The 18,576-nt window shown below is 37.4% G+C and overlaps 1 protein-coding gene across 2 annotated transcripts; it reads left to right on the top strand.

Moving 5' to 3' along the window:
- Positions 1-913: 913 nt before the first annotated feature.
- Positions 914-16,866, top strand: LOC136203134 (NADH-cytochrome b5 reductase-like protein). Of its 2 annotated transcripts, XR_010674714.1 has the most exons (14): positions 914-1,276; positions 1,660-1,702; positions 1,871-1,946; positions 5,612-5,671; positions 5,822-5,872; positions 6,406-6,460; positions 6,566-6,636; positions 6,718-6,769; positions 7,754-7,831; positions 7,961-8,050; positions 8,150-8,263; positions 16,136-16,204; positions 16,298-16,581; positions 16,681-16,866. XR_010674714.1 is itself a non-coding variant. In XM_065994207.1 (13 exons), exons 1-13 carry the CDS (start codon positions 1,118-1,120, stop codon positions 16,352-16,354), a joined length of 975 nt encoding a protein of 324 aa, XP_065850279.1. In that variant the 5' UTR covers positions 914-1,117; the 3' UTR covers positions 16,355-16,662. The 2 variants fall into 2 exon arrangements, 1 of the variants encoding a protein (XP_065850279.1); XM_065994207.1 differs by lacking the exon at positions 16,681-16,866 and having other exon boundaries at positions 16,298-16,662.
- The last annotated feature ends 1,710 nt before the right edge of the window (positions 16,867-18,576 follow it).

Here is an 18,576-nt window from a genome sequence, read left to right as displayed (position 1 = left end):
TTGACCATCCGTAAGTCTGAGGACTGCGTGACTTTCATGTTAAAACCTAGGCCTAGATATGCCCCTTTCCATTCCAAAATCTCTAACGTCCATGACTTGGGGAGCGCCTTCTTTTTTTATTAAGGAGCAGGATGGCGTTCCCCTTGGGTTTGTTAACTCTTGGAATTATAATCCCAAGCCCAAGGGTCGCAGTTTGAAATATACCTTGAACTCCCATGAGGCGAATAATGTACAATGCGACTAGATTGTGAACGATCTATTTGTATATGTGTTCACAAACACCAAAATGCGAACACCATCTGTTGAAATGCGATCTTATTTCGCATCGCTTTGCTACAAATGCGATATAGATCATATCATGCGAATCACATATCCACATATGTGAACGTACAAGGTAAATGTGAAAATGAATTTCACTCAGTTTCACTTAATTTCATCCAGTTTCACTCAATTTCAAACCACCTATATATGTTTATGATATGATTCTTATAGGAATTTGACAGTGTATTTTGTGCTTTTCAGTATAGTATGTTCACATATATTGTTATTTGTTGAATGGCCAATGGAAAAAAGTTACAAGTATCATGACATACGTTGGTGGTGAATCGAAGTTGTTCCGTGTTTAAAAAAATCAAGCTGGAGAAATTAAAAAAGAGAATTTACACTTATGTAGGTTTTGATTCAACCTTATATGATTTACGAATGTCCATGCAAGCAAAAGACAGTTCAAATAAAATATCTATTTTAGATCGCAATGGTGTATGATGTTTCATAAACTATTGCACGCTAAATCCGACTTATCTATTGTCACTATAAATTTGATACGTCGAATAATAAATATATACATTATGAGACAATATACGTATCCAATAGGTGTAAATATATAAACAAGCCTCTTCATTAAAACACTTTGGGAAAGGTCATAGAATGGTTTGAAGGCCCTAGGAGCGTGAAGTTGGACAAGAATTTACAAAAACAGAAAAGGAAGAAAAGAAAAAAAACACAAAAACTAATTGGAGAGCAAAAATCAAATCCTAGAACCCTGTTAGCTTCTTCTTCGAGTTTGTACACTTCACACTGTACCAACGCCGTTCGGTGGTTTCTTCACCGTTAAGAAATGGCCTCGACATTCTTTAGGAGACTGGCTAAAGCCACTCCTATCGCATTTGGAGGGCAAGGCAAGTCCAATTATGGCGGGTTTCGAATTCCTTTTGGAGCCATTGCAGCAGCCTCTGGCGGAATCTCCTATTTGTACTACTATTCTTCTCCAAACTTGGTAATTTCCTACTAAATCTGATCTGGATTTTGTTTCAGATATTCGATTATGTTTTTATAGCTCCACTGCACTCAATTCTTTGTTTTTAGAATCTAAGCAATGAGCCATCAAGAACTTCCTTTCTCTTTTAATTGAGGCCTGAAAATTTTGTTATGGAATTAGCGAAAAGCTTTTTGGTTTGATTTTGAATGTTATTGTTATAGTTAACCTGCTGGGTCACCCTTTATTGCGATCTACAATTTAGGGAGTACTAGAATTTCTTATGATTACTAGTTTCGTCGTTGGTATTGAACTACAGATGGAGATGGTTATAAATAACTCGTTCAGTTTCTTAATCTGTTATGAAGCTGGAATTTATATGCTGTCACGCTTTGTTATAACAGGCTCATCTTGACGAAGTCAAACAAGAGACTGGTCCAAAAGTTGGTTAGTTCCATTTCTTTTCAGTCCGATGGTTCATTTATATTAAACTGAATGACATAAATTTTATGGTTAGTATTTGCGAGGCATGAATTGGTGGTGCATCCACTAACCTGCATGCTTTACTTGTAAATCTTTTCCTTACAGTTAATTGATGCATTGTTGTCTCTTCAGCTCTTAATTCAGATAAATGGATTGAATTTAAGCTGCAAGACACTGCTAGAGTTAGCCATAATACTCATTTATTCAGGTATCACCTCTTTGTTTAAGCACTTTTTCCCTAAATCAGATAATATCAAATCTCAAATATTGGATGAACCGTCTCCTGCATATGAAGCTGTGCTTTTCTTATATTAGTATGTAATTTTGTTAACTTTGGAAGAACAATTTTTTTTGATGATTTCTCCCACATGGATGGATCATTTTTTCTAGTTGTATTATGAAGTTATAATATCTAGAGGAATCAGTGTTAGAAGCACCAGAGGTTCTTGCCTAGGCACTTGGATGAAGTGAGGCAATAGCACCTCGGAACTCCTTGACTGAGGCACCTTCCAGTTTAATGAGAGGCTGCCTATAGGCAATTGCCTCAAAATAGGCAGTAGAAATAGAAAAGGTGTCCAGTTTCTTTTAAAATTTAAATAGGAAATGCAAATAATCAAAGGGATTTTTGAAAGGGAATATATAATTAAGGTATAGCATCATGAATAATAATATTTTAATAAAAACAAAAGTCAAGACAAACTAAATCTATTTGAGACATGAGTAGGAGTTGGCAATAAGGCTTGGTTGTTGCTGTAAGTGAAGAGTAGGAATGGTAAGAATCTGTTATGGATACTAGGGTTTGGATCTTATTTAGAAAGTTTTATTATTTAATATATTCTATTCTTTAGGAGTTTTATTATTTAGGGATTTTCATTATCCAGGAGTTTTATTGTTTATGAGTCGTATTATTTGAGTTTATAATTTAGGATTTTCTAAATAAGAATGCTTATGTATTTAAAATCCATGTCTATTTATAGAGGAAGATCATATTCAATCAAAGTAATTAAGTATGTCAAAAAGAGAATTAAGAGAGTTTGGTGATCTCTTACAAAACACCATTGAGCTTCAAGGATAGACGACTTGGTAAACATGAAAAGCAAGGGAAATCAAGGATTTGTTGTGAAAATGCTTGTGATGAGATCCTATTTGCGGGCCCATAACAAATTGATATCGGAGCCTGTCATCATGGGAGAGATCGAACACTTTGCTGACTTTGTTGTATCTAACAATGAGATTAAAGATAAAATTAAAGAATTGCGGCTTTGATAGAGTCGCACTTTTCCATTGCGAAAAAAAGGATAGAAAGGGTTACAACTAACATTTGGAATCATTCGATGGACATGCAATGGCAACCCAGGGAGGGGCAAACGTTCCTAAATACAACAGCTTGGAAAAGAGATGTGAATGTTGTGTAATCATAGACAAACACCAACCAGCCCAGGCTGAATCATTCCAATCATATCAAGATGAAGTTGTTGCACAGGGAGCTGCACTCATCCCTAAATACAACATGTTGGAATGTCCTTCCTATAATGGAATTAGAGATTCTTTGGGATGGTTTCATGTATATGAACAATTTTTCATCAACAAATGGAACAACGGAAAAGGACAAAGCTGGAATTGACTGCATGCCATATGAAAAAAGTGACAACTCTGGTATTATAGGTTAGAACAAGAGGATCCTGGAGGATGACGAAGATGAACCCAGTCCTCAAGCTCTAGTCCAAGAGGGGTGTAATGTTTTGGATGCTAAGGTTTGGATCTTATTTAGAGAATTTTATTTTTAAATGTTATATTGTTTAGGAGTTCTATTATTTAGGGATTTTTCATTATCCAGGACTTTTATTGTTTAGGGAGTTCTATCAGTTGAGAGTCTTATTATATAAGAGTTTATAATTTTGGAGTTTTACTACTTTATAGTTTTTTTGAATAAGAATTCTTATGTACTTAAAATCTTTTGTCTATTTACAGGGGAGGATCCTATTCAATAAAATTAATTATGAGTTTTCCACTGAAAAGAGAATTAAGGGAGTTTGGTGATCTCTTACAAATCACCATTGAGCTTCAAGATAGGCGGCACAAAGAACAGGAAAAGCAAGGGAAATCAAGGATTTTCTTGTGAAAAGACCTGTGATGAGATCCTATTTGTAAGCCCATAATAAAATCAACAACTTTCAGAAAATTTATTGGAAAAAGAGATGTTTCTCTTTTAAGAAAAAAGAGACTGCAGACAGTGCTGCACCTTGTGTGCTGTAGACAAAATTAGAGAGGAAAACAACAGTGAGCTTCATAATAAAAAAATGGAGAATATTGGTTTGGAGAAGAATTCCACTTGGAAAAGAACAACAACAACAACAAAAAAATATAGTTTCCAAAACAAATTAAACCTATTTAAGAGATGAGTTTGAGTTGGGAATAAGACCTGGTTGTTTCTGTAAGAGAAGAGTATGAATAGGAAGAATCCGCTGATTTCAGAAGATTTATTGGAAAAAAGGAGATGTTTATCTGTTAAGAAAAAAGAGACTGCAGATAATGCTGCACCTTGTGAGCTATAGACTCAATTGTAGGGGGGAAATCAACAATGAGCTTTATAATAAGAAAAAGAAGATTGGTTGGAGAAGAAGATCAACGTAATAAGTTCAAGAATAAAATAATTCTACTTGCCTTTGTGCTTCTATTTTTTTTTACTTGTTTAGTTTTGAGACTCGGATAAATAATTATTATAATTTATATGATTCTATGATTAATTCATGCTGCTGTTTTATTTATTTTCATTTATTCCTATTTTACTTGACGTGGAGCCTCACTTTGATCTGGCTAGTGCCTAGAATGGCACCTAGGTCCTAGCATCTCAAGTGATATGAGGTCTCATTGCCTTAATGGTGCCTCACACTTTTAACAACTCTATGGGAATGAAGTGTTATACTTCTTAGTGGCTTTTTGATTTCTTTTTAGAATTTTCTGAAATCAGATGTGGAGGATAAGAACCAAAGGCTAAGTTGATGGTCAGAAAACTCTTTCGCTTGTGTTATTTGCTACTTATTGGAAGTCTTTTATTCTCCCTGCCTTCATCTGATTTTCCTATGCATATATTTCCTTGGAATTCACCAGAAATCAGCTATGCATAGACAATTTCCTGAGGATAAAAAGTGTTTAATCCGAAAGACAAGTTTGTTTAACTCTAAGATCTATTCAGCCAGTGAGGAGCCATTTTTTGAAGAAAAGGTTTTGCTGGACTTGTTAAATGCCTTGGTAGATGTTTTGAATCTGATATTGCAACATCATGATACTTCACAAAATTTATATGATGTCTTTAGGAGTTCCCAAAATCTGATATTATATTTGTGTTTGGTTCCTGGCGGAAAAGGTTACCTAGAAACCCTTGGAAAAGCAGTGTAAAATGCTTACTGCAGAATTCCTTTTTTCTCAAGTGGATGTCTGATAGAGAATGTGACAGGGGCAATAAAGGAATAAGAGGGACACGTGGATATCCTAGTTGTAATTAGGGTTTAGTATGAGTTTAGGGTGAGGAGTATATATAGTTACTTTATGAAAGGAGAAAGATAGCTTGGAGATATTGGTTTTGGGTATTTGGGTCTCTTAGTTTTACTGCTAGGAGAAAGGGATCATTCCGGGCTGTGCTTCGGCATAGATTTATCATTTGCTTTTATTTGTCTTCCTGTATTAGTTTAGAGTTGTTCATCCACTTGGATCTAATACTATATTAGTCTTGTTATTCTTCATCTGATTGTGTATTTTTTTTCTTGGTTGATTTGTCTTTGGAGAGGTTTCCCATCAATGTCTGTACTCTGTATGATACAATTTAGCTAAATAAGGGTGACTAAACATTTTCTTCTGTCCTCAAAATGGCAGGTTTTCGTTTGACCCCTCAGCCAAACTGGGTTTAGATATTGCATCATGCATCCTTACAAGGTTTGTTTTCTTGTTCATAAATGAGATATTAATGCAGCACTTGTATGTTTTAGGGAGATCTGTTATTTGGGATCAACTTTAGCTTCTATCTGAAAATTTTGTATAAATAAACTAGCACATGATTGTTTTGATATGTTGTTGAAACTGCAGGGCTCCTCTAGGACAAGATGCTGAAGGAAAAACAAAATATGTTATCCGTCCGTAAGTCTCCCCTGTTCAAGATTCTGTTCCGTTTCCTCTTTCGGACAATTCTTCATTTGTTTCCATTGTAGTTCTGTCCTGTGAGGTTCACATTTTTCAGATTTGATATGCCCTTTTAGTTAATATCATTTGTTCTTTTTCCCCCTTCATTTGTTATTAACAAAATTTTTGTTGTTTTTATGAATTATTATATTTTGGTGTGCCATTGGTATTAAGCTATTGCTTACTGTTGGATGCTTTGAATTCCTAGAATTGTATGCTATGCAAACTATTCTTAATATGAAACTAATTGACATCCAATTTTTAAGGGATTTGTGAAATTTAAAATTCAAGAATGTGCTTTTTCTTTTTCTTCATTAAGTTGTTTTTGTTCCTTTCTTCTCTTTTGGTGGAAAATAAATGAGAGAGATTCAGCTTTTTGTATTGTTTGTTCTTCTGAAAATGCTGAGACGGTGTTGCTTGCTATACTATTGGTTCACTCGAGGACTGTTCTAAAGTTCAAATTTTGTAAATTGCTTCACCTCCTTCTATAGGTATACTCCTATATCAGATCCCGATGCTAAAGGATATTTTGACTTATTGATTAAGGTATGTTGTTACAGGTGTGATTATTTGTTCTTCATTTTGTACTTCATTGGCTCTTAAGCATATCCTTTCATCATTTTAAATTCTCCAGTTTTAAAATTTCTGCAGGTCTATCCTGAAGGAAAAATGAGTCAGCAGTTTGCTAGCTTAAAGCCTGGTGACTTTGTCGAAGTTAAAGGGTAGACTATTCACAGATACAAGCCTGAGGAAATTTTACTGGGTGCAATATCTAATTATTGAAATGCATTTCTCTGTTTCAGACCCATTGAAAAGCTCAGATACTCTCCCAATATGAAGAAACACATAGGCATGGTAAGAGCTGCTTATCTAGAGTTAGAAGAGGACATATCTCTTAATTGGCTAATCGGATGAGGATCGCTTTTCTAAACAATCGTGCCCTTTACATTTGGATGTTTTATTCTGTAAACAACTTTTATTTCATCTGAAGCAAGTGCTATCCTTCGTTTAAATTGTCTAAGAAAAAAAGTCTTGTTTTTCATATTAACACTGTTTCTCTATACTTGGCTTCTAATTCGTGCTGTGAGGCTAAGTTTTATAACCTTGTTCTGTTCTTCATTAATTTTATAATTTACTGCTGCTGCTGCTGATTAAGGTCTGATTTATCAAAATTTAATAACTTGTACTCTTTAGGGCTGTAATCGAGCCGAGCCGAGCCGAGTTTTGGCCTGCTCAAGCTCTGCTCGCTATAAAATTAACGAGCTCGAGCCTGAGCCGAGCTTTGGCTTGCTCAAGCTCGGCTCAGCTCATTAGAAAATAAACGAGCTCGAGCCAAGCTTCGAGCTTGTTTCGAGCCCAAAACCCTATTTGAATTTGGTTCATTAAGAAAATTATCTAATAATGAATTGGTCGTGAGTAAATCTTTAATTATATTTATGAAGTTTGTTCGCGAATAGCTCTTTAATTGTGTACATAAACAAGATCACAAGCAAAGTTCGTGAATAAATAAACAAGATGCTTACAAATAGTTCGTCTATTACTCATTTATTATATTTGTGAACGAACTCATCTAATAGCAAATAAAATAATATTAAGTTTAGATATTTGTGAACTAACATAAAACTATATAGTTTTCTACAAAACTAAAATTTGTTCATAAATGTTCTAATCGAGCTGCTCGCGAGCTTTGGCCCGCTCAAGCTCGGCTCGAGCCAGTAAATCATACTCACGAGCGGCTCGTTTATAAATCGAGCCGAGCTTTTATCGAGCCGACCACCGGCTCGGCTCATTTACAGCCCTAATACTCTTGTTTGTTTTGAATGTTTTCCATTCATTCAGATTTCGGGAGGCTCAGGCATTACTCCAATGCTTCAAGTAATCGAGGCTATCCTCAAGAATCCTGATGACAACACTCAGGTGAGAATATTTGGTGTTAGATTTGAACTGACATGTTGGAACATGTACAGATGCATTTGTTTTTAAACAATTCTTTATATGTTACCTTCCTGATAAATCTTCACTGATGGCGGGCTATTATCTTGACAGGTGTCATTACTTTATGCCAATATTTCCCCTGATGATATACTGCTTAAACAAAAACTTGACTTCCTGGCTGCTAGCTACCCCAATTTTAAGGTATGAGTTGCTTGAGCCCTTAAACCGTTGCTGTAATAGGCAAAATGTTTATAGATTCTGTTGCGAACTGCTTGCCATTGTCTATGCCAAAAATTGCAGGTGTTCTACACTGTCGATAATCCATCAAAGAACTGGAAAGGAGGTGTTGGGTACATTTCAAAAGATATAGCTCTGAAAGGCTTACCTCGTCCAAATGATGATACACTTATCCTGGTAAGTATCAACTTAATCTTTACTAAGATATGCAGTTCAACAAGATGAATTAAATTTCTAGTGAAATATCCATTGTTTGAGGGCGAGCCTTGACACAACGGTAAACGTTGTTGTCGTGTGACTGAGAGGTCATGGGTTCGAGTCTTAGGAGCGGCCTCTTGTCAAATAATTGGCAGGGGAAGGCTTGCCCCCAGTACACCCTTATGGTGGGACCCCTCCCCGGACCCTCGCTTAAGCGGGGACGCTTAGTGCACTGGGTCGCCCCCTGAAATATCCATTGTTTGTATGTGTAACAAACCATGTAATACACTAGGAATACATGGGATACCATGTAGTTTAAGAGCACTACACCCGCGTGCACACACACACATATATAAATATATATGACATTCGTAAAATCTCTCCTCAAATCAAGGAACTTAGTTGCCCTACTAGCCACCTAATAGTTGTCTTGTAGCAGCCTATAGTCAACAAGCATGCTATACATTTATCACATTGAAACATGGATTTTAATCATGCTCATCTTGCCAGAGATAAAATAACATAGTCTTAAAGACAATATAATCAATATACTTTAGAATATAAAATATAATCTGGGACATGCAACCTAGAAGAACAAATCGGATAGGAGAGACGACTGCGGAACATCAAGTTTTGTCGGAAGCAGAAAAGCAAAACTCAAGAGGCTGCCAGCATTGTGTTACATATCAGAGAAAGAAGAAATCTACCGTTAGCAATATGTGATTGCATTTAAATTACTGTCATGCCTTGAGTGTAATTCTGTTATGATACTCTTTTGTTTGTTAGCTAGTTTGTTATGCCAGGTGGCATTCTTATTAGTCCTTTGTAACTGTTTTGGCCTTTATAGCTGGTCATGCTCATTGAGCACATCTATCAATAGAATTATCATCCTGTTTCCTCCTAAATTCTCTTCTTCTTCTACCTTTTTCTTCCTTAAATCCTATATCAGAATTCTGCAGAACTTAGGTTCTGACATTGGTATCAGAGACGACGTCTCCTCCGGCCATTTATGGTCCACCCGCAGACGAGAGCAATTACACGAATGGAAGCCTTGGCGGAACAATTGACAGCACTCAGCGCCGAGCTGAATGAACAGAAAACGTCGACGGAGACGAAGTTGACGGAACTGAAAGCTCAGATCTCCGACGAGCAAAAAATCCAAAACCAGAGAATAGAGGCTCTGTTAACTGAGCAAACTCAGCTAAAGAAGGAACAATCGGCTATGCATCAATCCCTACTCACCTCTCATAAAAATTTGGAAACGCTCGTTCAGAAAACCATCAACGCCATTAGCAAGATGGTGGAACCTCAATCTGAATCAATTTCGATTCCGTTGAAGACCCCTGTTAACCCATTCAAAGAGAAGGATGTCTTCCCTGGTTCTAAGGGAATACTTGGGCCAACTCCGCCTGGAGGATTTGCAAGTTTCAACTCGTCGGGATACTATTCCGGTGAAAACTCAGGCAACAAGGCAGCAGTTCCGGTCAATAAGATGTTGCCGCGGTGCGAGTTACCTCCCTTTGATGGAACTGAAGCGGATCTCTGGATTAGCAAGTGCAGCAAATATTTCCAGATATTCGAGATTAGTGATGAAAAACGAGTAGACCTAGCCGGACTGTTTATGCAGGGACGAGCCGAGAAGTGGTACAGGAACTGGAAACCGAGTCATATGGCGGCGACTTGGCCGGAATTCGTTGATGAGGTGAACAAACGGTTCCCGGACACCGTAGTTCGTGACGCCGTAGAACAATTACTTAAGCTGCGACAAGTCACTACGGTGGAAGCATTTCAGGATCAGTTCGAAGAGATGAAGCTTCGCCTGGAGAAATCTTATCCCACCATTGATGAAGATTTTTACTGTAAGGGATTCATAGCTGGCCTAAAACCAGAATTACAGACTTCAGTGAGATCATTCAAACCTGTATCCTTATACGATGCCATTCAACAAGCCAAATTCCAGGAATTACATGTTCAGGCCATGATGGAGGCCTTAAAACCTAAACCTACCTTTCGATCGCCCTTACCAAACAAATCCTGGACACCCACTACCCCTACTAAACCAAATACAAACCCAACACCTTCACACAAATTGCCTGAACCCAATCAACCAGTCACCACTCACCCTGCACCTATGAAAAGAACTCCTGGAGTTTGTTGGCGCTCTGGAGACAAATTTTTCCCAGGCCATACTTGCACAACTAAGAAATTACAGGCCATGGAAGCACTGGAAGAAGAACCTGAGCCAACCACTGAGGGAATACAGGAAGAAGAAGCTCTGTCCCCACCTTCTCCCGAGGACGAGCAAATTACCCTGTCTATTCATGCTCTTACTGGTGGTAGAACCAGTGGAACCTTGAAACTGAAAGGAACTATGCAGAAGAAGATTATTCACATCTTGATAGACAGTGGCAGCACCCACAGCTTTGTGGACGAACACTTTGCAAAGGAAGTTAAGCTACCATTGATCAAGGTCAAGCCTGCAGCGGTAACCATTGCAGATGGGAGACAGCTTACAGTCCAATACAAATGCCAGGACTGTTCATGGACAATGCATCACACCAGGTTCCAATTTACTTTAAGAGTACTCGAGCTAGGGGAATATGATTTAATTTTGGGGGCTGATTGGATGAGAGCTCACACACCTGTGACATTTGATTTTGATAACAATAGATTACTTGTGTGCAAAGATAAGAAGGAAGTAGAACTTAAGGGCATTGAGGTTGAGGACATGTCCATTAAACAGATGACACTTAAGTCAGTAAACAAACTTCTCACCAAAGGTTGGAGAGGTGTAGCTTCCTCTCTATTCCTATTGCAACTCAGTGAGGACACAGAACCCCAAAACACCACCAAACAACCTGATTTCTTACCACCTGCACCACCACCTTACACACCATTACTACATCAGTACAAGGCCTTGTTTCTAAACCCTACAGCCTTACCTCCACCAAGGTCACATGACCATTCCATACCTCTTAAAACCATTGAACCAATCAATTCCAGGCCCTACAGGTACTCCTTTCATCAAAAGAATGAAATAGAGAGGTTAATAGCTGAAATGCTTACCTCTGGAGTCATTCAGCCTAGTACAAGCCCTTATGCCTCCCCTGTTTTACTTGTTAAAAAAAAAGATGGGTCTTGGAGATTCTGTGTTGATTATAGAGAGCTTAATAAACACACTATCAAGGACAAATTCCCCATTCCTGTGATTCAGGAACTGATTGATGAACTACAAGGGGCCACAGTGTTCACTAAGCTTGATCTTCGTTCTGGTTACCACCAGATTCGTATGCGCCAAGAAGATGTTTCCAAAACAGCTTTCAAAACCCATTCAGGACACTATGAGTTCCTGGTGATGCCCTTTGGGCTCACAAATGCACCCGCTACCTTTCAATCACTAATGAACCAAATATTTCAGCCTTATTTACGCAAGTTTATATTGGTCTTTTTTGATGATATTCTCATCTATAGCAAGACAGAAGCAGACCATCTTCAGCACTTGGAGCTCACATTTCAATTGCTAGCTCAGCATCAACTCTTTGCTAAAGGTTCTAAGTGTGATATAGCTGTATCTTCAGTTTCCTACCTAGGCCACATTATTTCTGCTGCAGGGGTATCAACAGATCCAGCTAAAATTGTGGCAATGACTGAATGGCCAGTTCCAACTACTCTAAAGAGTCTTAGAGGGTTCCTGGGACTCACTGGTTACTACAGACCCTTCATAAAAGGGTATGGCCTCATTAGTAAACCTTTAACTGACCTGTTAAAGAAAGATCAATTCCACTGGTCTACTTCTGCTACAGAGGCATTTCTAGCCCTTAAAAAGCTCATGTCACAAGCTCCTGTATTAGCCCTTCCTGATTTCTCTAAGCCATTTGTGCTTGAGTGTGATGCAAGCGGTTCAGGAATAGGCGCAGTGCTCATGCAACAAGGCCGACCCATTTGCTTCCTTTCTAAAAGTCTCAGCCCTCGCCACCAATCCCTTTCGGCATACGAGAGAGAATTACTGGCCATAATCCAAGCTTGCACAACTTGGCGTCACTACTTGGAATCCACCCCAGTTATCATAAAGACCGATCATGAGAGCATAAAGCATCTCCTTGAGCAGAAGCTACACACCTATTTGCAGCAAAAAGGAATATCCAAATTGCTTGGGTTGGATTATACAATTCAATACAAACGGGGACAGGACAACAAAGTTGCTGATGCACTCTCTAGGCAGATGGAAGACAACATGACCCTGCAGGCCATCAGTTTAGTCATTCCCACTTGGATGGAGGAGGTCCAAGCGTCTTATAAGAATGATACAGCAGCCCAGACATTGCAGCAACAGTTAATGATTCAACCTCAAGGGAAACCACCCTATTCCTTATCCAAAGGCCTGCTTAAGTATCATGACAGGATCTACATTGGCGCATCCACTGAACTTCGATCAAAGCTTGTGTTTACTTGTCACAACTCTCCCATAGGAGGTCATTCCGGGGTAAAAGGCACCCTTACCAAACTCCAGCAACAATTTTATTGGCCTAAGATGAAGGCTGAAGTGCTTCAATGGATTTCCACCTGTGACACTTGCTCAAGGTGTAAAGCAGATCATGCTGCTTATCCAGGCCTCTTACAACCAATTACCATTCCTCAGAATGCATGGCAAGGAATCTCTATGGACTTTATCGAAAAGTTACCTAAGTCCAGAGGGTTCGACACTATACTAGTGGTGATAGATCGTTTTACCAAGTATGGCCATTTCATTCCACTTTCTCATCCTTTTAATGCCTCACAGGTTGCTCAAGTCTTCTTAGATTCAGTTTTCAAACTTCATGGAATGCCACAGTCCATCATCTCGGATAGGGACAAGATCTTCACGGGCACTTTTTGGAAAGAGTTATTGAGGTTGCTGGGGACTCAACTGAAGTTCAGTAGTGCCTACCATCCCCAAACTGATGGTCAGACTGAGCGTTTGAACCAATGCCTAGAGGGCTATCTACGCAGCATGTGTTTCCTCAAACCAAAAAAATGGCACTATTGGCTAAGCCTTGCAGAATACTGGTATAACACCAGCTATCACAGCTCTATCACCATGAGTCCATTTCAAGCCCCTATATGGTATATCGCCTACCCTTCCTCTTGCTATCGCTCCAAACTCTACACAGGTAGCTGCTGTTGAAGCCTTCTTAGCCGACAGGGAGCAGATGAATGGGTATCTGAAGGCCTCCCTTGCTACTGCTCAAAATAGAATGAAACAGACAGCTGATAAGCACAGGTCTGATAGGTCCTTTCAAGTGGGAGACATGGTTTTTCTTAAGCTCCAGCCTTATAGACAATTGACATTGGCTGCTCGGACTTCTCAGAAACTCTCAGCCAAGTACTATGGTCCCTATCTTGTCTTAGAAAAGGTTGGTCAAGTAGCTTACAGGTTACAACTTCCTCCAAATTGTAAACTTCACCCTGTCTTTCACGTTTCTCTTCTTAAGAAACAACTCCACCCTCACCTCCCTGTTTTCACTACCCTGCCACCAGTCATGGACCCTGATTACATTGTCACTCCTAGCAAGGTCATTAACACTAGAACAACTTTCATCAATGATCAACCCACCCCACAGCTTCTCATTCGTTGGTCCGGTTTTTCAGCAGTTGATGCTACTTGGGAGGATGAACAGACCATACGACGCCAATTTCCTGAATTTTATCATTCTTGGGGACAAGAATGTGCAAAAGGGGAAGGAATTGTTACATATCAGAGAAAGAAGAAATCTACCGTTAGCAATATGTGATTGCATTTAAATTAGGCCTAATGCATACCCAGCCCCCTAAAGTTGTCCGTTTTGTTCATTTAACCCCCTCACCTTATGGGACAACCCTTTAACCCCCTAAACTCCATAAAAATGTATTTCTCACCCTCTTAACTAGTCCAAATTTGTCATTTTACCCCTTCTCAACTCATCGAATATCCTATTTACCCCCTTAACTCCATAAAAGTGGTATTTCTCACCACTTATGATCCTATTTACCCTCTTAATTTCATAAAAATGGTATTTCTTATCCCTTTATAGTAGTAAAAAAAGTTGAATGGAGAAAGAACGAATAAAAAATACAAATAACAAGAACATTAATATAAACAAGTTAAATACATTATATGTAGGGATAATGTACCGAAATGGGCCTATGATTTTTGGGGAAGTATCAATTTAGGTTCCACTTTTATGGAAAACATAAATATAGGTTTAACGTTTAAAAAAAGTTATCAATTTAGGCTTCGATAACGGATTGTAAGGGGTGAAAAATACCATTTTTATGGAGTTAAGGGGGTAAATAGAACATTCTATGAGTTGGGGGATAAATGGACAAGTTAAGGGGGTGAGAAATACCATTTTTATGGAGTTTAGGGGGTTAAAGGGTTGTCCCGTAAGGTGAGGGGGTTAAATGAACAAAACGGACAACTTTAGGGGGCTGGGTATGCATTAGGCCTTTAAATTACTGTCATGCCTTGAGTGTAATTCTGTTATGATACTCTTTTGTTTGTTAGCTAGTTTGTTATGCCAGGTGGCATTCTTATTAGTCCTTTGTAACTGTTTTGGCCTTTATAGCTGGTCATGCTCATTGAGCACATCTATCAATAGAATTATCATCCTGTTTCCTCCTAAATTCTCTTCTTCTTCTACCTTTTTCTTCCTTAAATCCTATATCAGAATTCTGCAGAACTTAGGTTCTGACACATTGTCAATGCACAAATGGAGATTCACCGGAAAACTCACCGGACAGACAGGTCGGAAACAGAGAGGAGACGGGGCGGAAGAAGAACTGAGACTTGGAACCCTAGGGCCAAACAATCTGCTCACAATGAAGCTGAAAGAAACAACCCAAAAATACAAACACAGAAATTCTGCACACAAGGGCAGATATTGAAGCCAAACTAGGAGAAATTCTGCACACAATTGAAGCCAAATCAGGAGCTCAGAAATTCTGCACACAAGGGTGGAAATTGAAGCCAAATCAGGCTTTGATACCATGTAATACACTAGAAATACATGGGATACCATGTAGATTAAGAGACTACATTGATATATTTTACATAGAGCACTACACACATATATATACAAGACGGTATATCTTGTTTTCTATTTGGATTAGTATTGGCTTTCGGTTTTCTACTTGGAAGCGACATTGTGGGTTCCAAGTCGGTTTAGGTTAGATTGAGTACTATAAATACTCTATTATGTAAACCTAATTTGTAATCGGATTTCCGCCTCCTTAATAAAAGCTATTCTCCTTCTGCCCGTGGACTAGCCAACACAACATTGGTGAACCACGCAAAATCTGTGTTTCGATTCTTGTTTATTTATCTTTCGCTAAATCCGCACAACAATATTAAACCTCCCTCTTACCATAAATAGGGGAAATTTTGAGAAAATATTTCCAAAAGTGCATTGGTAATAAAAAAAACGACATATAAAAATTAACAAAATTGAAAAACCTAAAACATCGTATGATAAAAACTGGAGGGAGTAATTGTCATCTGTTGGATTTAATGGGGAGCTTCAAGTTCATTTTGCAGAAATTGTTTCCAGTTTCAATCAATGTTAATAATTTCTTATGACAAACAAAACTACATGAAAAACAACTCTTTTTCATTTCTTTTATAGTGTATAAAAGCTTCAATTAGGTTGATATCTAGATGATCAATTCCTCCGGCAGTTGTTGCTTGGCAATGGGGCTATTTCCCAATCCTTGCTTTTCCATATGCTTCAGTTCTCGAAGTTGATTTCTGTCATTTACTTGTTGCTGTGAAAATTAGCATTGCTTATTTTGAATGCCTGAGGCCCTAAAATAGTTGCTTGCGCGTTGCCTATTCAGGTATGCGGCCCCCCTGGAATGATGAAGCAAATATCTGGTGAAAAGGCTAAAGACTACTCACAGGGAAAGGTAAGAAATGGTGTTTTCAACTTCTTTTTGCTATACAGTTATGAGATTGGTATATATTTATGCAATTTTCATTATTTGTTTGCTTTCTTACAGGTCAGTGGCATATTGAAAGATCTTGGATACACGGAGCAAATGGTTTACAAATTTTAAAAGACTTATTAATTCTTATTCTCAAATTTTGAAATAAAAGTTGTATAAAGAATACATGGACATGGACATGAAGCTTGCATACAAGAGCATGAAATAATTGCTTAGGACATGACATACTGTTTGAGAATTTACAGGAAGAGGCATTGAGACTGGAAGTAGAAGCTGGGGTTGCACGTATTATGTGCGATATCATTTCCCAGTCTCACAGATGTATAAGGTTACATGAGGTTGGTTTCCTTTCCTTTCCTTTCATATACCATGGAAATCTAAGTGTAAGTCAATTAATTATAATTGAATACTCTTTATTATATCTTCATACTTTAAAGGTACATTAGATCACTTGAGGATGCACGGGTTTCGTTGAGAATCTTAGCATCTGAACATGCCAGATTAAGCTACAAACCTCTAAAGATTCTCGTGTTTATTTGATTGAATTGGAGATGAATTAATTTTTGTTTGATTTGAGTATTTTGAAGGCCTTGGAGGATTTAATAAAGGGTTAATTATATATATAGATGCCTTGTGGTATTTTTTTTTTATAAACGTAACCCTGTGGTTTGCGTCGTTACCAAAATCAAGGCAACTGGATGAAATCTGTTAAGTGGGTGACGTGGCATAGGAGTATTTTGGATGAATTTTTTGATTTTTTACCTTGCATTTTGGATGACTTTCACCATGGTATGGGTAAAATATAGAACGTTTCCAACATTTTTAAATGTTGACTTGTTCTAAGCCCGAGGTAACTTGTATGAATTGCCGAGCTTCAAATTATTAGTTACTCGAGTACTTATCGGAATCATTGACACCAAGAATTGACAAGCGAGTGAAACTTCAAATGAAAATCGGAGATTCCCTTTCCTCGTTCGCTTTCATAGCTCATTAGTTCATTTCGAAATATAAAAAATGGGGTTCAGGTTCTCCAACAATGGTTTATGGAATGGGATATGCACTGTTAAGGTTCGCAACAGAGAAGAGAAAGCGAGTTTCTAGTAAAGAGTTCAATCGATATCTTTGGAATTTCTCCCTGCAATGAGCTGCTTTCCTGACAGGCAGTCTATTGTCTATTCTTTGGGAAAATAAAACTTAATTTGATCATAGAGTTCCTTTTTACTTCTTAGGCAGGTGGTTAAATGCACCATTGGTGTTACTGAATTTAATTTACATGGTTGTCTTAAAATGGTTATTCAATTTCAATTTGTTTTGATAAAATCACTCAACTTTGAGTTTTGTCTCAATTAAATCAGTATGTCGATTTCATTAATTAAAAGGGATTAAAATGATGACATGTGTGGCACGTTAGCATGAGTCTAACTCAGAGCTCTGATCGAAATCATACATGATATCTGCGTATGCGCTATCAGGCAATAAATGTGTTGGTAAATTTTATGGAAAAAAAACAAAATTTAAATTTTTAATAAAAATAACCGACACATGGTTGTTCCGTGTCGTTTTGATCAGAAATCTTAATTGATTTATCCTGATGTGTTAGTCATGGTATCATTCTGATGCAATTTGACAGTTGAAATTGCCGGAATGACCAAAACTCAAAATTAAGTGTTTTATTGAGACAAATTGAAATTGAATGACCATTTTGAAACAACCATATAAGTTCAGTGATTAATGGTGCATTTAATTAAAAGGCAAACATGAGATCCCTAGCTAAATTTCTAAAATTTTCACTTTTAAAGTGAAAAGTCGGCAGGAAAGAGAGTAAACAAATACCTGTGTGAGATCAATTTCTATGATTGAAGCTGCAATAGAAGAAGTTTAACTTGGCATAAAGATAGGGATGAGATTCAAATTTGCATATTAATGTAAATAATAATAAAATTTGTCTATGGAGCAATTTTGCGTTCTGTTATCTTGGTCTAGTATTCTTCATGGTTCAAAACATTATATCTTTACTTTCAACAAAATTTTGTTAGGGTATATTTTACACTTTGATTTTTTTTTTCTTATGGAATTGAGGTATGTGATAAAAAAAATATGGAATCATGATAATAAAAAAAAAAAAAAAACTTTTTAAACAAAACATAAAATGTTAAGATACTTCATAAACAAAATAAAAACTTTGAGATTTTAGTACACAACACAAAGTAACGTTAATATTAGACTACTGATTTTTAAATTTTAAAGTTTAAATTTACTTTTTTTTATAAAAATATTATAATTTCTTATGTTATTTTATTTAGGTATGAGATTTAATGATGTGATATATATAT

The sequence above is a fragment of the Euphorbia lathyris genome, chromosome 8 (assembly GCF_963576675.1).
Source record: "Euphorbia lathyris chromosome 8, ddEupLath1.1, whole genome shotgun sequence".
Classification (NCBI taxonomy): domain Eukaryota; kingdom Viridiplantae; phylum Streptophyta; class Magnoliopsida; order Malpighiales; family Euphorbiaceae; genus Euphorbia; species Euphorbia lathyris.
Note: the sequence above shows the minus strand (reverse complement) of the source record. Positions and strands in the feature narration are given on the sequence as shown.